General features: G+C 40.9%; 2 protein-coding genes across 2 annotated transcripts; both read right to left on the bottom strand.

Moving 5' to 3' along the window:
- Nucleotides 1–536: 536 nt before the first annotated feature.
- Nucleotides 537–9,521, bottom strand: LOC144706325 (3-isopropylmalate dehydratase small subunit 1-like). The gene is made up of 2 exons (XM_078579226.1): nucleotides 8,610–9,521; nucleotides 537–782 (listed from the first exon to the last, which is right to left on the bottom strand). The coding sequence occupies exon 1, from the start codon at nucleotides 9,410–9,412 to the stop codon at nucleotides 8,624–8,626; it is 789 nt and encodes a 262-aa protein (XP_078435352.1). The 5' UTR covers nucleotides 9,413–9,521; the 3' UTR covers nucleotides 537–782; nucleotides 8,610–8,623.
- Nucleotides 9,522–12,547: 3,026 nt separating this feature from the next.
- On the bottom strand, nucleotides 12,548–18,730 carry LOC144706528 (vacuolar protein sorting-associated protein 9A-like). Its single transcript, XM_078579530.1, has 5 exons — nucleotides 18,531–18,730; nucleotides 17,510–17,657; nucleotides 14,672–14,842; nucleotides 13,966–14,145; nucleotides 12,548–13,545 (listed from the first exon to the last, which is right to left on the bottom strand). Exons 1-5 carry the CDS (start codon nucleotides 18,662–18,664, stop codon nucleotides 12,907–12,909), a joined length of 1,272 nt encoding a protein of 423 aa, XP_078435656.1. The 5' UTR covers nucleotides 18,665–18,730; the 3' UTR covers nucleotides 12,548–12,906.
- Nucleotides 18,731–21,947: the final 3,217 nt, after the last annotated feature.

The following is a 21,947-nucleotide window of genomic DNA, read 5'->3' as shown; positions in this document are numbered from 1 at the left end:
GACTTGGGCCATTGACAGGTTGGTCGCAGCTGTGACTTTTTCATGAATATGAAGATAGTCAAGAATGCATCTTCTTCTACAATTTTGATCAATTCATAACATGTGAAAGTCAGTACCTTCAAAAATAATTGATGGCTAGATATTGCATTACTCAATAGGGCAAATGGTGTCTTAAATGAACATTCATAAAAACATAATCAATATCAATTTCACCTATTATATAAAGTCAAAGACGAACGTTGACTTCATAAAATGGTTAGTGGTTGATTTGCAGTTAATTCAAGGCTAGAACAAACATCGGCCATTAATTTGAAGGTTCAGTTTCTCAAACAAGAAAAATAATAGCAGGTGTAAGAAAAGAGAATTTCAAAAAATTGGCCTATGACTATCATAATTTTGCACAGGATTGAGGTAGTCGGCAATGAATTATGACGAGTCAGCCAATTCAGGCTAGTAAATAGTGACAGAAGTCAGCCAAAAAGGAAAGTAAACCACGCATTGTAACCCAAATAATTGAAGCACCATGGCATGGTGACTGAAAAACAAAATAACTCAGCTCCCTTATGATTTTATTTAGTGCCATTCGAGATCAAGTTCAGACTGAATGAAATATGATCACTATTTTGGTGATCAGTCGATTGAAATATTCGTGGGAAACAAAGACCACTCACAAAATTCAAACTCCACAAGGTCCATTACAAGTTCTTACACAGAAAGCATCATTCCTCGTTGAAAAATATTGCCCCCTATTTTTCACAGTTCATGTTGAAAGCTTCAAAAACCTGATACGAGGGTCAATAAATGACATAAAGGTAAAATTATTTTTCTAAATGCAGATTGGCAAAAAAAAAAGGTTACTGTTTTTTTTTTATTCCCCCATCCACTGATGCCTAATATATGCCAGTATCAAGTAGTGATTAAATAAAAAGAACAAACAACAGAAAAAGTGTTATCTTCCACTTTATACCTGAATTTATGACAGTGTGCAGAGAGGTAATTTCTGAATCAAAAATGTGATGTTGATCACACCAGCAACGCTCAGAAATTTCTACTTTACAGCATATTACTCATAAAAAATCACCTTAAAACAAGAAAATTTAGATGACCCTAATATCTTAGAACGATCAAGAGCAAAGAACAGAAAAAACAAGGATTTGTCAGCAGTAGACAGCTCTCCCATCCTTATCTATTTTCCTTGTCTGTATTTAATGGTTTCAATCTGATGGATTGGAGCCAATATATTGAGCTGATACCGGAAAGTAAAGGGTCAGTTCATCACCTTACAGAGGAGGTGGATCCAAGCAATCCAAAGTATAGAGCTTGGAAGAAGAAAGACGGCAGTGCGTATGCATGGCTCCTGGGCAGCATGGATGGAGACAAATTTCGAACTGGGACCAACTACACAGGAGCAATGAGAAGAAGAGCTATGTGATATCAACCAAATTAGGCCAATGACTAAGGCTACCTGGGGTCCACTGGGGTCCACTTGATCAAGAATAACCTGGGGTCCACTGCCAATTCCCTTTCTAACAACTGTTTGTCTAACCAGTGTGTCATGGTAGTCGCATGACACTCAACTCCCTTGTTCTCTTTAGATCTCGATAGAGAATCTGCCACTGCATTATTGTTTCCTGCCTTGTATTTGATGTCGAAGTCAAACCCCTGCAATTTAACAAGCCACTTATGGTATTGTGCTGGTACCTCCTTCTGATCGTTAAAAAATTTTAGGCTGAATTCATCTGTATATATGGTGAATCTTTGGAAAATCAAATAGTGTTTCCATTTGAGAATACACCATACCACAGCCATCATCTCTCTTTCGTAAGCAGACTGTAACCTTGCTTTCTGAGATAACACCTTGCTGAAATATGCAATCGAATGAGCTCCTTGGAGTAACACTGCCCCTACCCCAAATCCTGACGCATCTGTTTCTATCGTAAAGGGCTTGGAGAAATCGGGTAATTGTAAAATAGGAGCTGTAGATAGGGCCTCCTTTAACTCTTCGAATGCTTGGGTAGCTTGGGAATCCCAGAGATATGCATTCTTTTTTAGCAATGCAGTCAACGGTCTGGCCTTTATAGCATAATTCCTGACAAAGCGTCTGTAATAGTTGGTTAACCACAGAAACCCTCTTAACTGCTTTGGATTGTTTGGGGTCGGCCACTGGACAATAGCATTGATTTTCTCAGGGTCAGCCGATACCCCTTGTGGCGATATCAAATGCCCCAGATAGTCTATCTTCTCTTGGAAAAATTGACATTTCTTTTGATTTACCCACAGCTGATGGGTTCTCAGAGTTTTGAATACCGTGTAAGTGTGCTTCATGGTCCTCCGGTGTATTGCTGTAGATTAGTATATCGTCAAAGAAACAAGTACAAATTTGCATAAGTAGGACAGAAAAATAGCGTTCATCAGTGCCTGAAAGGTGGCTGGTGCGTTAGTCAATCCAAAAGGCATTACCGTAAATTCGTAGTGACCCTGGTGTGTTTTGAAAGCTGTTTTGGGGATGCCATCTTCATTCATCCCAATCTGATAGTACCCGGATTTTGGATCCAGTTTGGTGTAAACAGCTGATCCATGCAGTTCTTCGAATAATTCTTCAATAAGTGGAGTCGGATAACGATTCGGGACGGTGATGCGATTTAATGCTCGATAGTCTACACACATTCTCCATGACCCATCCTTCTTTTTAATCATCAGGGCTGGACTAGCAAAAGGGCTGGTGGAATGTCGGATATAAGAAGAATCAAGCAACTCTTGAACCAATTTCTCCAATTTATTTTTGTGCCAATATGAATATCTATACGGTCTAATGTTGATCGGTTTAGAATTAGGCATAAGGTGAATTCTATGATCAAAACTTCTCTTAGGAGGTAAACTGAATGACGGTTGAAAAACGCTCTTATGAATCTCATGAAACTGGGAAAACGGAAAATTCAGTTGCAGGTGAGATACCGTTGGTTGGAAAGGGTCGCAAGCTCTGTAGAGATCTCTGAATTGCCGCTTGCTTCTTATGGACTCCTGGACGGTAGGATTAAGGGTCACCCTCGAGGCAACAGATCCGGATCCCCTTGTAAAGTATAGACGCGTTTGTCCCAGAATACCTTGAGGGTGAGTAATTTATAATTGCTGTAAAACCACTCCATCCATTTAAGCCATTGCACTCCCAAAATGCATTCCATAGTACGCATAGGTATCGGAATCAAGTCTTGCTTGATCGACAGTCCTTGCATGTAAATTGGAACATTTAAGCATATTCCCTTGGATTGCGGTACCACCCCATTTGCCAATAATTTGTCAAAGGGTTCCCCTTGAAAAATTGGAATTCCCAGCATGGCAGCTAAAGTCGAGTCAATAAAATTGTGCGTTGCTCCACCGTCGATAAGAATGCGAGCCCGATGCCCCTTAATGTTTCTCATAACTTGATCAACCCATTGGGTGCGGACGATTCTGAAAAATGAAAAGAGATCTGCGCTGTAAACAGTGATCCTGCATTTATGGGATCTTCATCAGTTTGCATGTAGTCCTGCTCTTCGTCTGGAGGAGTTTCATCCTGGTCCCCTTCTAATACCATAATCAGATTCAGATCCTTCTTGCAGCGGTGTCCCGGGGCAAAGTGATCATTCCAATAGAAACATAATCCTTTAACCTTCCGTTGTTGGACTCCGCTTCTGTCAACTTGATGATACGACGCAGATTCATTCCCTCTGTTGGATATTGTCGAGGCGGTTGTGTCGGGGGCCCTTGGTGGGTGATTGATCCCTTAGTCAAATTCGGGTTTCTGCTGGAAGAAGCCACATTTGGAAAAGGAGACATATTTGACCACGCCTTCTTCCCTTGCTGTTGAATATTTGGATAGGAAAGGGTGGTTTGCCAAGCTGACCATAACATCCCGAGGTCGATTTCCGCTTGCAAAGATTGCTCCATGATTTCTCCAAGGCCAAATGGTTTCGACTTGAGGACTTCTCTTCGAATTTCTGCTTTTAGACCCCTTAAATACGCATTCTCCTTGACTTCTCGGGCCACATTCGGCATTTGCGCGATCAATTTTTCAAATTCCGCTTGAAATTCAGCGACGAAACCGGTTTGCTAAATCTCGAACAGCGCCTGATATAATCCCGTTGAAGAAATGCTGTATCGTCCACAGAATTGCTCCTTAAAGTCCTCCCAATCTCTAAAGCCCACTTCTTGGTCCGAATAATGAAACCAGTCCAACGCAGATTCCTCAAGATGCAGGGACACCAGATGTAGTTTTTCATGATCTGGCAGAGGATGAAATCTGAAGAATCATTCTGCTCTCTTTATCCATCCTTCAGCATTATCACCCACAAATAAAGGCAAATCTCCTCTTTTGAATCGAGAGTCGTGGACTAACCTTCCTTCTTGGGGTCTTTCTTCCGGAATTTCCCTCTGGGGACGAGCATTCGAAGCTCCGTCAGGGACCCGTTGGTTTGCAGCTCTGACCTCATTGAGTTGCACGGATAAGGCTGCTACCTGCTCCATAAGATGTTCCATAACATTTGTGGTTCTCCTCTGGAATTCCAGGTGAGACTGTTCTTCCCGCGGTTCTTGCTCCATTCCGCGTCTTGGGCGAGGAAACTCGGTGGCTCTGATACCACTGATACGTTCCCCTCCTTTTGTATCACCACCGCAAGCAAAATATATATGAACAGCCCGCTCGAAATTTTTTTTTTTTTGAACTACAGCAATCCGCTCGAAATTTTTTTTTTTTTTAACTACAGCAACCCGCTCGAAATATTCAAAACAAACAGGAGGATGACTCCTCTATAGTTCTGACAACTTGCTCCCAACAGAGGAGACAATGAAATCACAGGGGAGAACCCCGATGAACAACTGACTTAACAAGAACCAAGAAAATAGAAAAAGAAAACGACTCCGGAGAGGCTGGATCAGCTGGTCGCCCTCCAGAGGTCGGCCGTATCAACCTCACTCTACAGCTTTGGAGAATCTCCTCTGCGGCCAAAATCTTCCAACTTCCTCTCCCCGCTTGAGGGTGACTCCCTCCTTATTTAACTTCAAAGAGCCTGCCAAAACTTGGAAGCCTTGCTATATATTGCTTCCTCTCGGACTTTTCCATTTATATTGCCTAATTTGGTTGTATCACTATGCCTGGAGAATCTTTGAACCAGTGACTAAGGCTACCACATTAGTACAAGGCAAAATGTTCGTCACTGAGTTTACTGAGGAGCTTCCGGCGTTGTGGCGAGAGATCAATTTCCTCAGGCCAATTACGAACTTAGAAGAATTGCAGTCTACCTATGTTCAGGTTCCTTATGGGACTGAACAGGGAGTATGAGGGGCGACAAGGTCAGATCCTCAACCGGGAACTTGTTCCAGACCTGGAGGAGGCAATCTAACGTGCGCTAGATGAAGAGAGGGCCAGAGCTCATGAGAACAACAATGAGGACCAGGGAACAGGACTGATTGCCAAGACTAAGCAGCAGAAGTATCCACCACATGGGAGCGATGGTACAACTATAAAAATCAGAAAAAACAGGGAGACAAAAGCCCAGAAAAAAGTGCAAGGTGCCAGATCACAATAAAGATAAAATCTGCATTTTTCATATTGCAAAAAGAAGAATCATACCAAGGATACCTGCTGGGTTTTCCATGGACGACCTTCCAAGCCAGCACAGGACTGTGCTACCGATGCAAGGGATGGGGATGGAGATGCCCAAGGAAGTAACAATGCTAAGACTGTTAACCTCAATGAAGAATTAGAGAAGCTCAAGACTATGATAAGCTCTACCGCTATGGGCCAAACTGGTGAGCTGCCTATTTATTGTAATCATAATGTTTCAGATTGATCATTGATACTGGAGAAACAGAACATATGAACCCTCATTGTTCCAAGTTTTGTAATCACACTCTGTATCTAGGAGACAGGCGAGTATTCACTGCAGGTGGAGCAGTCCTGCCAGTGACTGGTATTGGAGATGTAAAAATTGCGGGCCTCGGAATCATTAAACATGTTTTGCATTTACCTGACCTCAGAGCACAGCTCATCTCCCCGCAAAAAAATTGTTAAACAGATTTAAATCTTGTTTTCTCTGTAGCTACTAATGGTATTTTTGTTTATGACAAGGCAAAGAACCTGAGGACTTCACCATTTAAGATGAAGAATCGGCCCGTGTATGCGAGCGACAAAGCTGGTGGAAATCTGGTGGCGTCTTATCACATTGCACAAGAAGCTAAGTGGAGCAGACAAGTGGATCAGATCAACCATATGCATTTCTGTCTTGGGCACCCTTCATTCGAACTTTTGAATTTTATGTTTCCCATGATTTTTTAAGATGTGAATGTATCCAAGCTCTGCTGCGAGACATGCCAATTTTCTAAACATAAACGCACATCCTTCAGTGGGAGGAGTGAAACGAGCAGTGTACCATTTGCGCTAACGCACTAGGATGTGTGGGGTCCATCCTCTACTACAGCCTTGATGTGTCCAGATGGTTCATTGTTTTTGTTGACAATTGCACATGGCTGACATGGGTATATCTCTTAAAGTCTAAATCAGATGTCTCAACAGTGGTTCAGGACTTCTTCCTGATGGTGAAGAATCAATTCGATATATCAGTGAAAAAGCTGCATACAGATAATGCTAAAGACTTCTTCGATGAGACCCTCTCCTCCTATCTCAAGGCACAGGGTCCAATCCATGAGTCATCTTGCATATGTACCTCACAGCGAAATGGGGTAATGTTACGACCCCCCTTTGTAACTCTCCTTGACGATGATTCTGTCAATAATATCCAACAAAAATATTCTCCAATAATATCCAGCGATCCAAGAGAATCTGTGTCCTGAGGAACAGAAAGGAAGAGGGAAATCAACGATGAGTGGATACAGGTTGCAGATCAGGATTCGGCAGAAGGAATGTGGCGAGAGAATCAGGATCAGATCTCTCAATGGAAGCCTGAGGAAAGTCAAATCAACCCTCGCTCCACATAATTCGGAGTATCTCCTCATCCGCCTGATGTCCGCTCAGCAGTTCTTGAAAATCAAAAGTCGATACCCCTTCTGTCTCTTGACCTTTATTTATAGTAGGCGCCTCCAGCACCTTTATTCCCACTAGCACGCCCGACTAACTTCTCCTCTTCTTAGAGCTTTGATAAGTCCGTAAAGGGACCTTATCAGGTAACTGGACGGTGGATAAGACATGTGACCACCATTGCTCGCTCTCTGCTTATTCACTATGAGGTGCCCAAATGATTCTTGGGGGAGGCTATCTTAACATCTATGCATATCATCAACAGACTGCCATCAAGAACATTGGGCTATGAAAGCCCTGTAGACCTGATGATGAGGTTTTATCCTAACAGTCGATTGAAAACAGATCTTGCACCTAAGATATTTGAGTACGCATCTTTCGTACATGTTCACAACCCAGAAGATAAATTCAGTCTCGGCTCCAAGAAAAGGTACGAGTGTTATCACCACAAGCCAAGGAAATTCTTTGCGACAGCTGATGTAAAGTTCCATGGGCGGGAAAGCTTCTTCAAGTCTTCCAAGCAGACCACCGACAAGGAATATTCTCAAGTACCAGGACATCAGGAAGTATCCCATCCTTTGATTCCAGGAAACGATTTGCGGGTTTCATTGGAGCAAGTTCCAAACTTTCCAATGGAATGTACGGAGTTACTATCAATGAATGATCAGCCGGGCCCAGCTGCTCCCAGTGTCCAAGATGAAGAAAATGGAAATAGAGAGAATGAGAAAAATGTGGAAGACTCTGATGAAGACAAGGATTGACCAAGAGAAGTCGAGGAAGATGAATGCATTGGTTGGCGAATTGCCTTATGAAAGCGCAGGGGACAATACACCCAGGGCATCAGATACCCATTCTCCAATGTAATGGGATATCACCATCTAGGACCTGATTATCAATCCTTTATTGCAGCACTCCATTCTGTGTCAATATCAATAATACATTCAGATGCTATTAAAGATATGAATTGGAAGAAGGCTATGGATGCAGAGATAGTAGCACATGGGAGATTGTTCAAGCGCCATCGAGTAAACATCCAGTGGGATGTAGATGGGTATTTACTGTGAAGTACAGAGCAAACGGCAGTCTGGAAAGGTATGAAGCGCGTCTAGTAGCCAAAGGCTACACACAATCCTATGGTATTGATAACAAGGAAATGTTTGCGCCCGTTGCAAAACTAAACACTGTGTGGATCCTCATTAAGCGAAGATAAATTTATAACTATCTCTCCAAAAAATGATTGTTGGGGAAGAGAAGAAGAAGATAATGACATAACTTGAACAGAGTACATGTAAGGGTATATGTACCCTAAGAGGGAGAGAGGATAATAGGCTAATGGGCTTATAGAATAGGGCCCATTAGCCCATGAGGGATAGTCTATCACTAACAATGATCAATGGCAGAAAACCAGAGTAGAGACGATCAATGATCGACTACTCCAAAACTGAACGAGCCTCAGACCTCAGAAAGATCAAAAATTTTCAAAACACTCAAGAGACGATAAAATTCAGAATTAAAACTCCAAACAAGGAAAATAGAAGCTGAAATCACTTCTCGACTTTCACCCAATCAAGAGAAGAACAGATCAATCGCGGATTACCAGAGTAGAGAAGATCACTCTACGTCGGCAGAAGAGATCATGCCGGTCTGCCTAGCATAGGCAAAGATCCCCCCAGCCTCGATCACCGGCCCGGCATCGCCGATCGGCGTGAGCTCGTACCGCTTCCCAGTGGTGTGATTGATGAACAAATTCTGCCCCAAATCAACAGTCACGACGTCCCCGGTAGAGCACTCCCTCCACATCCCCACAGCCTCCGTCTCCACAGGGTAAACCTCGCCGGTGGAGACAGAATTCCTGAAGAAGATCCTCGCATAGGACTCGGCGACGACCGCGCGAACGCCGGCAGCGCCGAGGGCGACGGGGGCGTGCTCCCGGGAAGACCCACATCCGAAATTCGATCCAGCGACGATAATCGGGAACTGGGTCGTCTCCCTGTCGGGCTCAACGAAGGGAATTGGGTAGCTTGCAGAGGGAAGCCCGATCATGGCGAAAGATCCGAGCTTGCGGTACTCGTCCGGCTTGGAAGGGACGAGGGTGAGGTACTGGGCGGGGATGATCTGGTCGGTGTCGATGTTGTCGCCGACGACATAGCAAGGGCCGTGGAAGGCGGAGGCCGAGGAAGAAGAAGAAGAAGAAGAAGAAGAAGAAGAAGAGGCCGCCGTGGGAGGGGAAAAGGAGGCGATTTGGGGGTTTGGGAGGGCGAGGGAGAGGGATTTGAGGGTTTTGGCGAGGTTTGGGGGGGATTTTGAAGGAAATGGGAGGTGGGTTCGGCGGAAGAGGCGGTGGGGAGGCGGGGAGAGAGGGGAAGGTCGGGCTATGGCGCCGGTTGTCGTCGCCATCATCTTCTCTGAAGTGGGAGGGAAGGGTTTGGGAGAGGAGAGAAGAAGGGGGGAGGGTGTTCTCTCTTTCTTGGTGGAAACTGGAGAGCTTTGGGGAGTGTTTCTGGGCCTTTGGAGAAAGTTTCGCTCTGGCTTTATCTTGCTTGCACTTGGGCTTTGCTCCCCAACGATGGAGCCTGGATAGATGGATAGATTAGATATATTAAATAGATTAGTTAGATAGAAAGATAGATAGATAGATAGATATGTAGATTAAGTAGATTAGTTAGATACATAGATAGATATATAGATTAAATAGATTAAATAGATTAGTTAGATAGACAGATAGATAGATATATATAGATTAAATAGATTAGTTAGATAGATAGATATATATAGATTAAATAGATTAGTTAGATAGATAGATATATAGATTAAATAGATTATTTAGATAGCTAGATAGCTAGATAGATATATAGATTAAATAGATTACTTAGATAGGTATATAGATTAGTTAGTTAGATAGATATATATAGATTAAACAGATTAGCTAGATAGATAGATAGATAGATAGATAGATAAAATAGATTAGTCAGATTCATAGATATGTAGATAAGTTAGATAGATACATAGATTAAATATAGATTTATAGATTAAATAGATAAGTTAGATAGATACATAGATTAAATATATTAAATATATTAGTTAGATAGATACATAGATTAAATAGATTAATTGGATAGATATATATATATATTAAATAGATTAGTTAGAGAGATATGTACATTAAATAGATTAGTTAAACAGATGGATAGATAGATAGATAGGTAGATATATAGATTAAATAGATTATATAGATAGGTAGATATATAGATTAGATAGATTAGTTAGATATATATATATATTAAGTTGATTTGTTAGACAGATAGATATATAGGTATATATATAGATTAAATAGATTAGATAGATTAGTTAGATTGATAGATATATATATGTATTAAATTGATTAGTTAGACAGATAGATAGATAGTTGTATATATATAGATTAAATACATAGGTAGATATATAGATTAGATTGATTAGATAGATAGGTAGATATATAGGATGACAAATATTGACACATGGGATGACAAATATTGACTGCAAGAATGCATGCAGCAACATTGAACAGCTGGAGATCAATGGCAGAAAACTCTCTCATACAAGATGGAAACAAGTAAGCGTGAAGGAGTATCAAACACGCAATAGTCCAGGCTTCACAACAGTGCTTGCAAAGACTTCAAGTCACAAGTACACCAGCGCTAGAATTCTCATATCACTGGTGTTTGCCCAGAGGGCACTTTATACACTGTAATATAATGTTCACATCAATGAAGAATTTATATTTTATTTAAAAAGGTAGATGTATGGATAAGATAGATGGAATCATAAAAAAGATAGATAACATAGATAATATAGATCAGATAGATTAGATAGATAGATAGGTAGAATCATAGAAAAGATAGATAAGATAGATAATAGAGATCAGATAGATTTGATAGATAGATAGGTAGAATCATAGAAAATATAGATAAGATAGATAATATAGATCAGATAGATTTGATAGATAGATAGGTAGAATCATAGAAAATATAGATAAGATAGATAATATAGATCAGATATATTTGATAGATAGATAGGTAGAATCATAGAAAAGATAGATAAGATAGATAATATAGATCAGATAGATTTGATAGATAGATATGTAGAATCATATAAAAGATCAGATAAGATAGATAATGTAGATCAGATATATTTGATAGATAGATAGGTAGAATCATAGAAAAGATAGATAAGATAGATAATATAGATCAGATAGATTTGATAGATAGATATGTAGAATCATATAAAAGATCAGATAAGATAGATAATGTAGATCAGATATATTTGATAGATAGATAGGTAGAATCATAGAAAAGATAGATAAGATAGATAATATAGATCAGATAGATTTGATAGATAGATATGTAGAATCATATAAAAGATAAGATAAGATAGATAATGTAGATCAGATATATTTGATAGATAGATAGGTAGAATCATAGAAAAGATAAGATAGATAAGATAGATAATGTAGATCAGATATATTTGATAGATAGATAGGTAGAATCATAGAAAAGATAAGATAGATAAGATAGATAATGTAGATCAGATATATTTGATAGATAGATAGGTAGAATCATAGAAAAGATAAGATAGATAAGATAGATAATGTAGATCAGATATATTTGATAGATAGATAGGTAGAATCATAGAAAAGATAAGATAGATAAGATAGATAATGTAGATCAGATATTTGATAGATAGATAGGTAGAATCATAGAAAAGATAGATAAGATGGATAATGTGTAGATATATAGACATATTTGATAGATAGGTAGATATATAGATAAGACAGATTAGATGGATAGATTTTAGGCTTATTCTATGGTATCCCAAAATCAGATTCTTGTGTCCAAAAAATCCTTTAATTAACGTCAACCTTTCCAACGGCCCATGACAAACTTCTTAAGGTGGCTTGCCTGGGTAGTGTTCCTATAACATCTCACTAAGAAATGAATGACTAGTGTGTTCTAAGTCTTTGCATCAGTTTGATTTCCATTTTCAAATTTGCACGTGATCAGTATGATGATCCCCTAGTGAAATAATTTTATTTTTATGCAAAGTTTTCATTAGGAAGATGAATTTACCGGTGTGATTACACTATTGTTTCTATTCTGTCAAGGATGCTTATCAAGCTATAATTTTGGGGACTTTTATGCAGTAGTCTTCTTAAGAAATATGCTAGATTATGACCATCTTCACCAAGGATATATCTCAAATATGGGGTTCATGCACCCTTATTTCTTAGACACATTGTATCATCTTAACCTTCATGTTTAAGGGAAACAAGGACTCCTGTTATATCTCAGGTATCTAACGGTACTTGATTATTATGGTTGTGGGCTTCTGTCCACTTCAACTCTCATTATACTGAAGCAAATGGATATTCAATTGAGTCTCTACTAAATATCTCAAAGATTTGTCCATCCAAGCAGAGGACATGGCACGTGAAGAGTAAATATTAATAAAAGATATTCCAGGAGTAAAAAATAATGGAAACGTAGAATAAATAAAAACTGTAAAAAGAAGTGGGAATGATATATTTTGCCTAATTAGGCAAAAGAAAACCAAATTTCAACACCAAAAGCAGGAATTACATAGCATTGACTTCACCTCAAGAATTTCCTGCTGTACACTGGACATCCTTGTTCATTCTTTCCAATTAGAAACTCCAACGCATTCCACTGCCCTTCATCATTCTCTCCCTTCTTATCTCTTAGAACCAAAGGAGACTGTCACAAGGCAGTCTCTCTCTCTCTCTCTCTCTATTCATAACCCAAAAAATGTCACTGCAAGTCTCTCCTTATTCTCTCTCTAGAATCCAAGGAGACTCACAGAGCAGATTCTCTCTCTCTCTCTAGAATCCAAGGAGGCTCTCAATCTTTTCCCTCTCTCTGGTCGACAAATGGATCCCCTGAAGATGATGCTACCTCTGAAACCTTATCCATGTTGTCCTCCACCAATGAACTTCTCTCTCCTTCCTCCTTCCTCACCAAATCCTCTCCTTGAGTGAGAAGCAATGTCACCCCAGGATTAGTAATGTGCATAGCTTTAGAGAGAGAAACATACTTGACAACCAGTTGCTTGTAACAATTTAGCAAGCTTTCCACATCTGGCACTGTAAGATCTCCTGCTCTGGCATATAAGAAGGGGTATTCCTGGAAGTACTTGGTTATGTTACCCTCTTTCAGAAGATCGGCAGCGCCCTTCTTCTCCAGATCTGAGACCGTCGGCTTATTCTGCTCAGCTTCCTTGTTGGTTGTCATTTCTGTGGTGTTGAGAGCCGTGTCATTGACCAGATCTGAGGTCAACCCAGAAAGAACTGCCCGGGCAGAGTCAAGACACCTCTGGTACTCGTCTTCGTCCAATGAAAGGGAGTTAGCGTCTATGTTCCACACGAAGGACTCGGCAGAGAGGATGTGAGTAAAGAAGTAGGCCGATTCAGAGACCAGCCGAGATTGACGCCGGTACCGCTGGATGTACATAAGATTCGAGTGCAACTGTGGAGGATTTGCCTGAGAAGAAGAAAAAATACTGAGAATCGCGAAGAAAATGTGAAATTCTGTGCTCTTCTCTCTTCATCTCTGTGTTGTTATCAGAACATTAAACATGCAGGCAATAACCATCAACCTTGATGGAGAGAAAGAGCACTGATAAAGCTTCAAGTATCAGTTTTATCATCATGCCCTCCGAACTCGTCCCACTGGGCTCTGATTTCTCTCAGATTATCTCTTCTAATTTATCTCTCTGTCAGATTCTTCCAGTTTCTCTCTCTTACATTCTCTATTTCTCCCCCCCCATCTCTTTCTATTTCTCACAGAGTTAAATCTCCCTCGTTCTTGCCCCTACACAACTCTTTTTCTCTTTTCCTTCTCACACACACATGGACACCTATCCCACGGAAGGATGAACAAAAGGGCAATGAGATGGCTTGCCTTGATTGTGACATAGATGAGCACAGGAAGAAATTCATCGGCTCCAGGGGGGTTATCACTTGACGCAATGGATGCATTGATTAGCAAATTGTTGATAACTTTGCAGCAGTTGAGTATGCAGACCAGCTTGTCTCTGGGGGCCTTGTACATGTTGATCTTCTGCAGTTCTTTCTGGGCCAGCTGAAACGTTTGTAACGATCATACCATCCATGTTTAGTTTCCATTCATTTCCATTTTGTTCAATGCTAAACAGAAATTACCCTAAAACAAAAAATGTTAGAAATCTTTCCCCAAGTTCATCATATAATCAAATGACACAAAAGGAAGGAGAATATAAGAGAGAGAGAGAGGCAAAAAGCAGGTACCAAGAAACATCACTGAAACCTAATAGTAGACAGCTCACCCGTACATTTTACATTTACGGTCTCATAATTCGTTGTATGACGGGTTACCACAGTTTCGGGATGAATTTTCAATTTTCCAATCAACGCATTCGATTAAAGATGAAGAAAATAATAGTAAACATGAAAAGATATATTGGAACACTGAGAACTCAATCGACATTTGACTCCCGCTCACCTTTAATCAGATGGGTTATTACAAGGACTATAAAGGCTAAACAATATCAATGAAAGATTGTCAAATATTAAGAACTTCAAAACCAAATGATTGAATTTGAGACGCATAGAATTTTAGTTCAACTTACCAGCCATGACGTCTCATTTCGAAAAGTTGGTTTGATATCTAAATTTTCGGGCCGAATAAACTGTTGCACCAAAGCCATCTTCTCATAAAGTTCATCATCGCGCTTTACATCTTCTGGAATCGATGCAAATGCACGATTAAACAACTTCGTCATGACATACTTTTCCAGTCCCTATAGCAGCAATTTGAAGAAAGAACCATGTAAGAAAACATAACATTTGACAGGATTTTCAGAAAGCAATACTCTAGTGATCTTGAAGAAGGGAAGGGAGGGATTAAGTCTTATCGCAAAAGCTAACTAAAGAAACATTAGGAAAACAAAATTCTCAAGAATCCCAAAACATTGCAATTTTATGGCCACTCTAACAATCCTCCAAATGTGTGCGCTTCAGAGCCAATTTAGTACAGCACGAGAATCTTGGATGTTAAATATGAAGATTTTTCAAGATTTAGCCCCTAAAGCTATATGCACAAGAGAAAAGTAAGATGGCAGGAAATTAATATTGTTGATCTGAGTATTACATGTCTTTATTTTCTCTCTCTTGTTAGCCCATTAAGGGCCCTCTCTAGTCAGCCCATTAGGGCTTCCTATAAAACCCTGTAATCTCTTTCATTTGCTATCAAGAATTGTTCTTTTCTTGTTTACATGGTATCAGAGCCCTAACCCTAACCCTAATCTGGGTTTCCTGGGCTCGACCTTGCGCTCCGATCTTCGGCGGTTCTCACGACCGCCTGATCTTGCGCTCCGGTCTCTCGTCGTCTCGCTCCGGGCCTCCCAGGCGTTCGCCGTTCTGACGTCCGCCGTCCCAGCGTCTTCCGCTCCGGCGCCCGCCGTCCCGGCCCGCGCCGCCTAGGCTCGCGCCCTCCCGGCTCGCGCCCTCCCGGCTCGCGCCGCCCCGGCTCGCGCCCTCCCGGCCGCGCCGCGCTCGCGCCCGGCTCGCGCCCCGGCTCGCGCCGCCCGGCGACAGCGTCCGGCGACTGTCGTCGGCGACCGTCGTCCCGCGACCGTCGTCCAGCGCCCGCCGTCCAGCGCCCGCCGTCCAGCGCCAGCGTCCAGCGCCCGGCGTCCAGCGCCCGGCGTCCGGCTCCCACCGTCCAGCGCCCGGCGTCGGCGCCTGCAGTCCCGCTTCGCTCCGGCACCTTCTGACTGTGGTCTACTCTGCTTTCATCGCGAACCCGGTTGAAGCCCAGACCTCTACTGTCACGCCAGACTCGACGCCGGTACTTATGCACCCGCTTCTGGCTCGAGTCTGGCGAGATACCGCGCCGAGTCTGGCGTGACAGTAGAGGTCTGGGCTTCAACCGGGTTCGTCATGATGAAAGCAGAGTAGACCACAGTCAGAAGGTGCCGGAACGACGAAGCCGGGACTGCAGGCAGGCGCCGACGCCGGGCGCTGGACGGTGGGAGCCGGGACGCCGGGCGCTGGACGCCGGGCGCTGGACGCTGGCGCTGGACGGCGGGCGCTGGACGGCGGGCGCTGGACGGCGGGCGCTGGACGGCGGTCGCTGGACGACGGTCGCTGGACGACGGTCGCTGACGATAGTCGCTGGACGCTGGTCGCCGGGCGGCGCGAGCCGGGGCGGCGCGAGCCGGGGCGGCGCGAGCCGGGGCGGCGCGAGCCGGGGCGGCGCGAGCCGGGAGGGCGCGAGCCGGGAGGGCGCGAGCCTAGGCGGCGCGGGCCGGGACGGCGGGCGCCGGAGCGGAAGACGCTGGGACGGCGGACGTCAGAACGGCGAACGCCTGGGAGGCCCGGAGCGAGACGACGAGAGACCGGAGCGCAAGATCAGGCGGTCGTGAGAACCGCCGAAGATCGGAGCGCAAGGTCGAGCCCAGGAAACCCAGATTAGGGTTAGGGTTAGGGCTCTGATACCATGTAAACAAGAAAAGAACAATTCTTGATAGCAAATGAAAGAGATTACAGGGTTTTATAGGAAGCCCTAATGGGCTGACTAGAGAGGGCCCTTAATGGGCTAACAAGAGAGAGAAAATAAAGACATGTAATACTCAGATCAACAACATCACTTGTGAGAAGATACAAATAAGGAGAACTGGGATGGAGCAGGCATTCGGCATTTTCAAGATTTGGTTGCAACAGCAACCAGAGGCTGGGGAGCATGATTGGGATTGGGATCTAGAAGGGGGGGAGCTCGACTTGCGATTGCCATTTTCCATTCTTCCTCTCTTACCTCCGAATTCTACATCAATCTTTCTCTCCCTCCACGTTGTATGCGATACTCACCACTAATCTCGGCTTGAACACCTATCAGGGTATTTGGATGCTCTGCTGGTTTTCCATAATTCCGCTATAAATCAACATTGGTTCTTAGATCGAAATAAGAACTCGACCAGAATAGTTACCCTGGCATTGAAGTGTGACGTAAAATGTTGATGTTGGCTGAGAGTTAGCCAATTATGTCTTCAACCTCAATGGGGTGGACGCTGTGGCCCCCATCAACTGCCCAAATTTTACGAAAACTTCCGCCAACTTCACTGTCACTATCAACTAGGCTGGGTTGACGTTAATGATGATATTGACCTTTCCGTGGTTGACAACTTGATTCATTAAAATTTTAATATGTTCATGGCTGATGTCGACGGATGGTGTAAACCATCCGTTATACCCAATCAACGTCAACTTTAACCGTCAAATGTAACTTCATAAACATCTCCACGAACATCAATGATGATTGATGAAATCTAGGATGATGTCGCTGTTGACTAGTACCAAAATGTTCCCTGAGAACAAATATTACATTGGATTCCAGCGTAAATTATTTATCAAAGTTAAAAGGGTAATAAGCCAAAACCTTCGAGAAAGAAGAATAAAAGAACACTCACCTCTCCAGCACTTTCCAACTCTTCCTCTGAACAACCGGCCCAAAGAGAATGGGCTCTAAAAGCTGCTTCCATACTGGCCAGAAATTCTTGAATAGCAGCGCTATCCTTTTCAGCGTCTGGGACTTTATTCGAAAATGATACGATGAAGCTGAAATTTTACGAAGAATTATGACGCCTCCAATATTAGAAAAAGTAAAATTCTTTACTTCGATCTTCAATCTGAATTCAAGAATCTGATTCAAATAAACAGAATTTGATTTAGATATATTTTTACAATTTAATGAAGAAGACATTGTCTAGGCGTTTCATAGTGGTAGAGATCACCCCGGTTTATGACATTAAGGGCTAACACGTTTAATCCCGGCACACAGAGCTATTTATAAAATTTTGGCGTCCTTGCATCAAATCATTGAGAAAAGGGAATCATTTCCTCTAGAAACCATTTACAAGTTTATTTTGTAATATCTCTACTTCCAAAATTTGTGAAATGAAAATTGGCTGACCAAGCCAATAACCTGCGCGTTCATTCAGATGCTTAGGGCTCTTTGAACTACACCAAGAATTTGACAACATGGATCCAGGAAAACACAAAATAATTTCTGAGATGAGAAAAATGGGTCCATCGTAGACCATTAGAAACTACGAAAATAGTCATGCATGGATGAAAAGACGGATCTAAAGGCCCGATTCTTAAACATAAATCAAAGAAAATAAACAGTAAACACTGATCCAAACCCAAAAATGACGTCAACGCATCGAAATTAAACAATAGCCAAGCAATCCGTGGTCCGAAAACCCCTAAAAATTACGGAGTAAACATACCCGGATCCAAATTCTTGATTTTTCAACAGAAATCGAAGCCAATCAACCGAGGGCAACACCGATCCGGACCCAAAAAAGGGTACCCGCGTATCCAAATTTAAAAATCAAGCAATGCACAGCAAGGGTAACGCGAGAAATGCTCATCTGAACCGAAATATAAGAACAGATCAATGGGTCAGTCATCAATTAAGAGGCAAACCTTTTGATGGACTTAACAAATTCAGCCGCCGACGGATGGCGCATCCTCTCGAGGAAATCATGCCAAGTGAGGGGAGCTGTGGAAGAGGCAAATACGTCTCCGCCCCCTCCCGAGCTCCCCCCTCCTCCTTCCATCTCTGCTTGGATCTCCCTTCTCAACGAGTAATTCGACCCAAAAACCAGAGTTTAAGAACAAAGCAAGAGAGATAAACAGAGGCAGCAAGAGAGAGAGAGAGAGAGAGAGAGAGAGAGAGAGAGAGATGGTGACCAACTGGTCAACTCTTAAGAGCATTCTTCATTTTAAGTTACAGTTTAATACATCTTAAGTTATACCAAACTTATTATTTGCAATGAAATGGAAAAATTGGGGTGTTATAAAATCTCTAATTACAGATGATTGTTGTTACATAGCATAAGATGTGTTGTTATAAATTCTCTAGTTCCAGATGATTGTTGGTTTAAGTATTACATAGCATAAGATGTGATGTGCTGAAGAATAGTCCTGCTATTCTCCACTTGAGTTACAATTTTATACAGCCTAAGTTATATACTAAACTTATCAGTTGCAATGAAATGGAAAAATTGGGGTGTTATAAAATCTCTAATTCCTGATGATTGTTGGTTTAAGTGTTACATTTAATTTAATTTAAGCATAAGATGTGATGTACTGAAGAATAGTCCTGCTATTCTCCATTTAATTTACACTTTGATACATCTTAAGTTATATACTAAAATTATCATTTGCAATGAAACGGAAAACTTGGGGTGCTATAAAATCTCTAGTTCTAGATGATTGTTGGTTTAAGTACCACATAGCATAAGATGTGATGTGCTGAAGAATATTCCTGCTAATCTCCACTAGAGTTACAATTTGATACATCTTAAGTTATATACTGAAATTATCATTTGCAATGAAATGGAAAACTTGGGCTGCTATAAAATCTCTAGTTCTAGATGATTGTTGGTTTGGGTATCACAAAGCATAATATTTTATGTATTGAAGAATAGACCTGATTTCTATATGATTGTTGATTTAAGAAAAGTCCTGCTAATTTTCATTTAAGTTAGAGTTCAATACATGTTAAGGTAAACTAAACTTCTCATTTGCAATGAAATGTAAAACTTGGGATATTATAAAATCCTAGATCTAAAGGATTGTTGGTATACATATTGCATTTCACATGCTGTGACTCACTGAAGAATACTCCTGATATTATTGGAAATCAGGTCCATGTTTGACACATGCTGTGACACACCAGTGTGAAGCTTAACAGCTAGTGTGGGAGCTTGAGGTATTATAAGTCCATGTTTGATTATAAAATATGACGTATTAAGAGAATTCCATGTACTCTTGGCTAACTTTAAACTCACAATTCAGTACGATAGCTCTTATCAGCTAAATACAGATACCACAATGTTTTATTGATATTTTTTTGCTGAACTCTACTTTTTCAGTGGAAAGCAAATTATTTTTAATCAGGACTCCACAAGTAAAAAAAAGGAACAAATTAACTTGACAGATTTGGTTAAGAAATTAAATAAAGCAGACAGAGACAGTATCTATATCATTTTTCAGAGCTATAGTTAGTCCCCCTTGATAGAATTTATAAAATAAAATGTGTTTATATTTTTCTTCTTGTATGCTTTAGAACTGAGTAAACTATTCCACTCAGAAGCTTAATGGAACAAAAATTTTGTGTTCATTTTTGAATTGGAGATGCATGTGTTCTGGTCTAATTTCTTTCTTCAAACTCATTATTGTCTTTCAATTTATGAGATATTTCCATTTTTATAATAATTATTTTTTCATTTATCATTAACAAACTGATGTTAATGTTAAATGGGCGTAATAATTTACTGATTAAACCCCCTTGAGCCAAATATAAATGGGTGTAATAATTTATTTCCTATCTACAGGGAGCACATCATAAACTTATTTTGGGGCATGGCATCCCAACTCAAATACTTGATGCATTTGAAAATAAAAATGTGTACTATGTCCATTCATTTTTTAGGAAAAATAAATCAACTGGTTCTAAACTCATCCCTAGTTTTATTATTTCAGATCTTACAAATGGAAAAAACTCAGCTCATTCTGAAAACCAGGGAGAGGTTTTTGGAAGATATTACTGTTAAGAAACAATGTCACAATCATCTTACAAAGCTGGCTAAACAAGGTGGAAGAAAAAATCTATATAAGAGTGTATTATCCCACCTGTCTAACCCAGTATTCATCACCTTAATAAGCATGTTCGGTAGTCAAGTGGTACAAAACGTGTTAAGTACATACACATGAGACACCTAAGTTGGTCTGAAATGATGATAAACAAGAATTTGTGTTAACTAATTCATTTAAGGCTCTGATTTATGCAACGATATTTATAAAATGTTCCTTACTTATAATAGGGTAAGTAAGGGTCGAATCCACAGGAGCAGGTTCTTAGAGAGTAAATTACAGTTAAAATGTATTTTGAAGTAATTTATTTCCATGATTTTATATTTTTTGTATGTTTAACTATTTCCTAAAGAGTAAAACAACTAATGACAGAAAACTAGTTAAACCTATTATAAATAAACAAAAAAAATATTTACGTTGTTTCTAATAGGGTATAATAATTTATTATGATTTTTAGAAGTTTTTTGGGTATTTTTTAGGGCAAGAAATAAACTTTAACAACAAATAGAACCTTAGGCAGCACTTCCCGCCGTGAAATTGTGGTAGTAATGAGTCGTGGATGAAAACCACTATAACTTTTGCTATACCAAGAATCTTTAGTGCCGTCTGATGCTTTTGAAAGCTCAAAGTCTACAATATCCTTTGGAATATTTATCTAAATAAAATGATGAGAAAAGTCAAATCAAACAATCAAGAGATCACACTAACCTAGTTGTCACTTCCCCAAGGGCCAAGTGGTGTTGTTTCTCGTAGAATCTTAATCACCTTTAACTCTCTCTTCCACACTCTTGTAGAACAATAATGGATCAAAGAAATCTAATGCACCAGGCCTGCAAGAAGTTGGGAGCAGAAATCCAAGATGAGATACAAAGAGAGGGGAGAAGAGCATAAATATAAGCGCACTAACTCTCCCAGCCATTGGATTTATTTCCAATGGTTTTGAGGTCTAGGATTTCATTATTTCCAGCCTGGACCCACGTTGCCCCCTTCCCAGATTTGAAAATAGGCCTTTCAAATCCAAATTGTGGATTAGTTCCACAATTCTTGCATTTAGTTGACACAGTCCTTAAGGGGGTTTGAAACGATCTGGTACAACAATACATTTCCTATGCTCATTCCAATCTTGTCCAACTTTGCTAACTCCCTCTTCTAATGGGCTTCGAAAGTGGGCTTCTTATTATCTATTAGATGGCTTAGGTTTCTCCTTTTCTCCCAATGGTATCCCAATCCACCATTGTATTT

The sequence above is a fragment of the Wolffia australiana genome, chromosome 8 (genome assembly GCF_029677425.1).
Source record: "Wolffia australiana isolate 7733 chromosome 8, ASM2967742v1".
In the NCBI taxonomy this organism is placed as follows: Eukaryota; Viridiplantae; Streptophyta; class Magnoliopsida; order Alismatales; family Araceae; genus Wolffia; species Wolffia australiana.
Note: the sequence above shows the minus strand (reverse complement) of the source record. Positions and strands in the feature narration are given on the sequence as shown.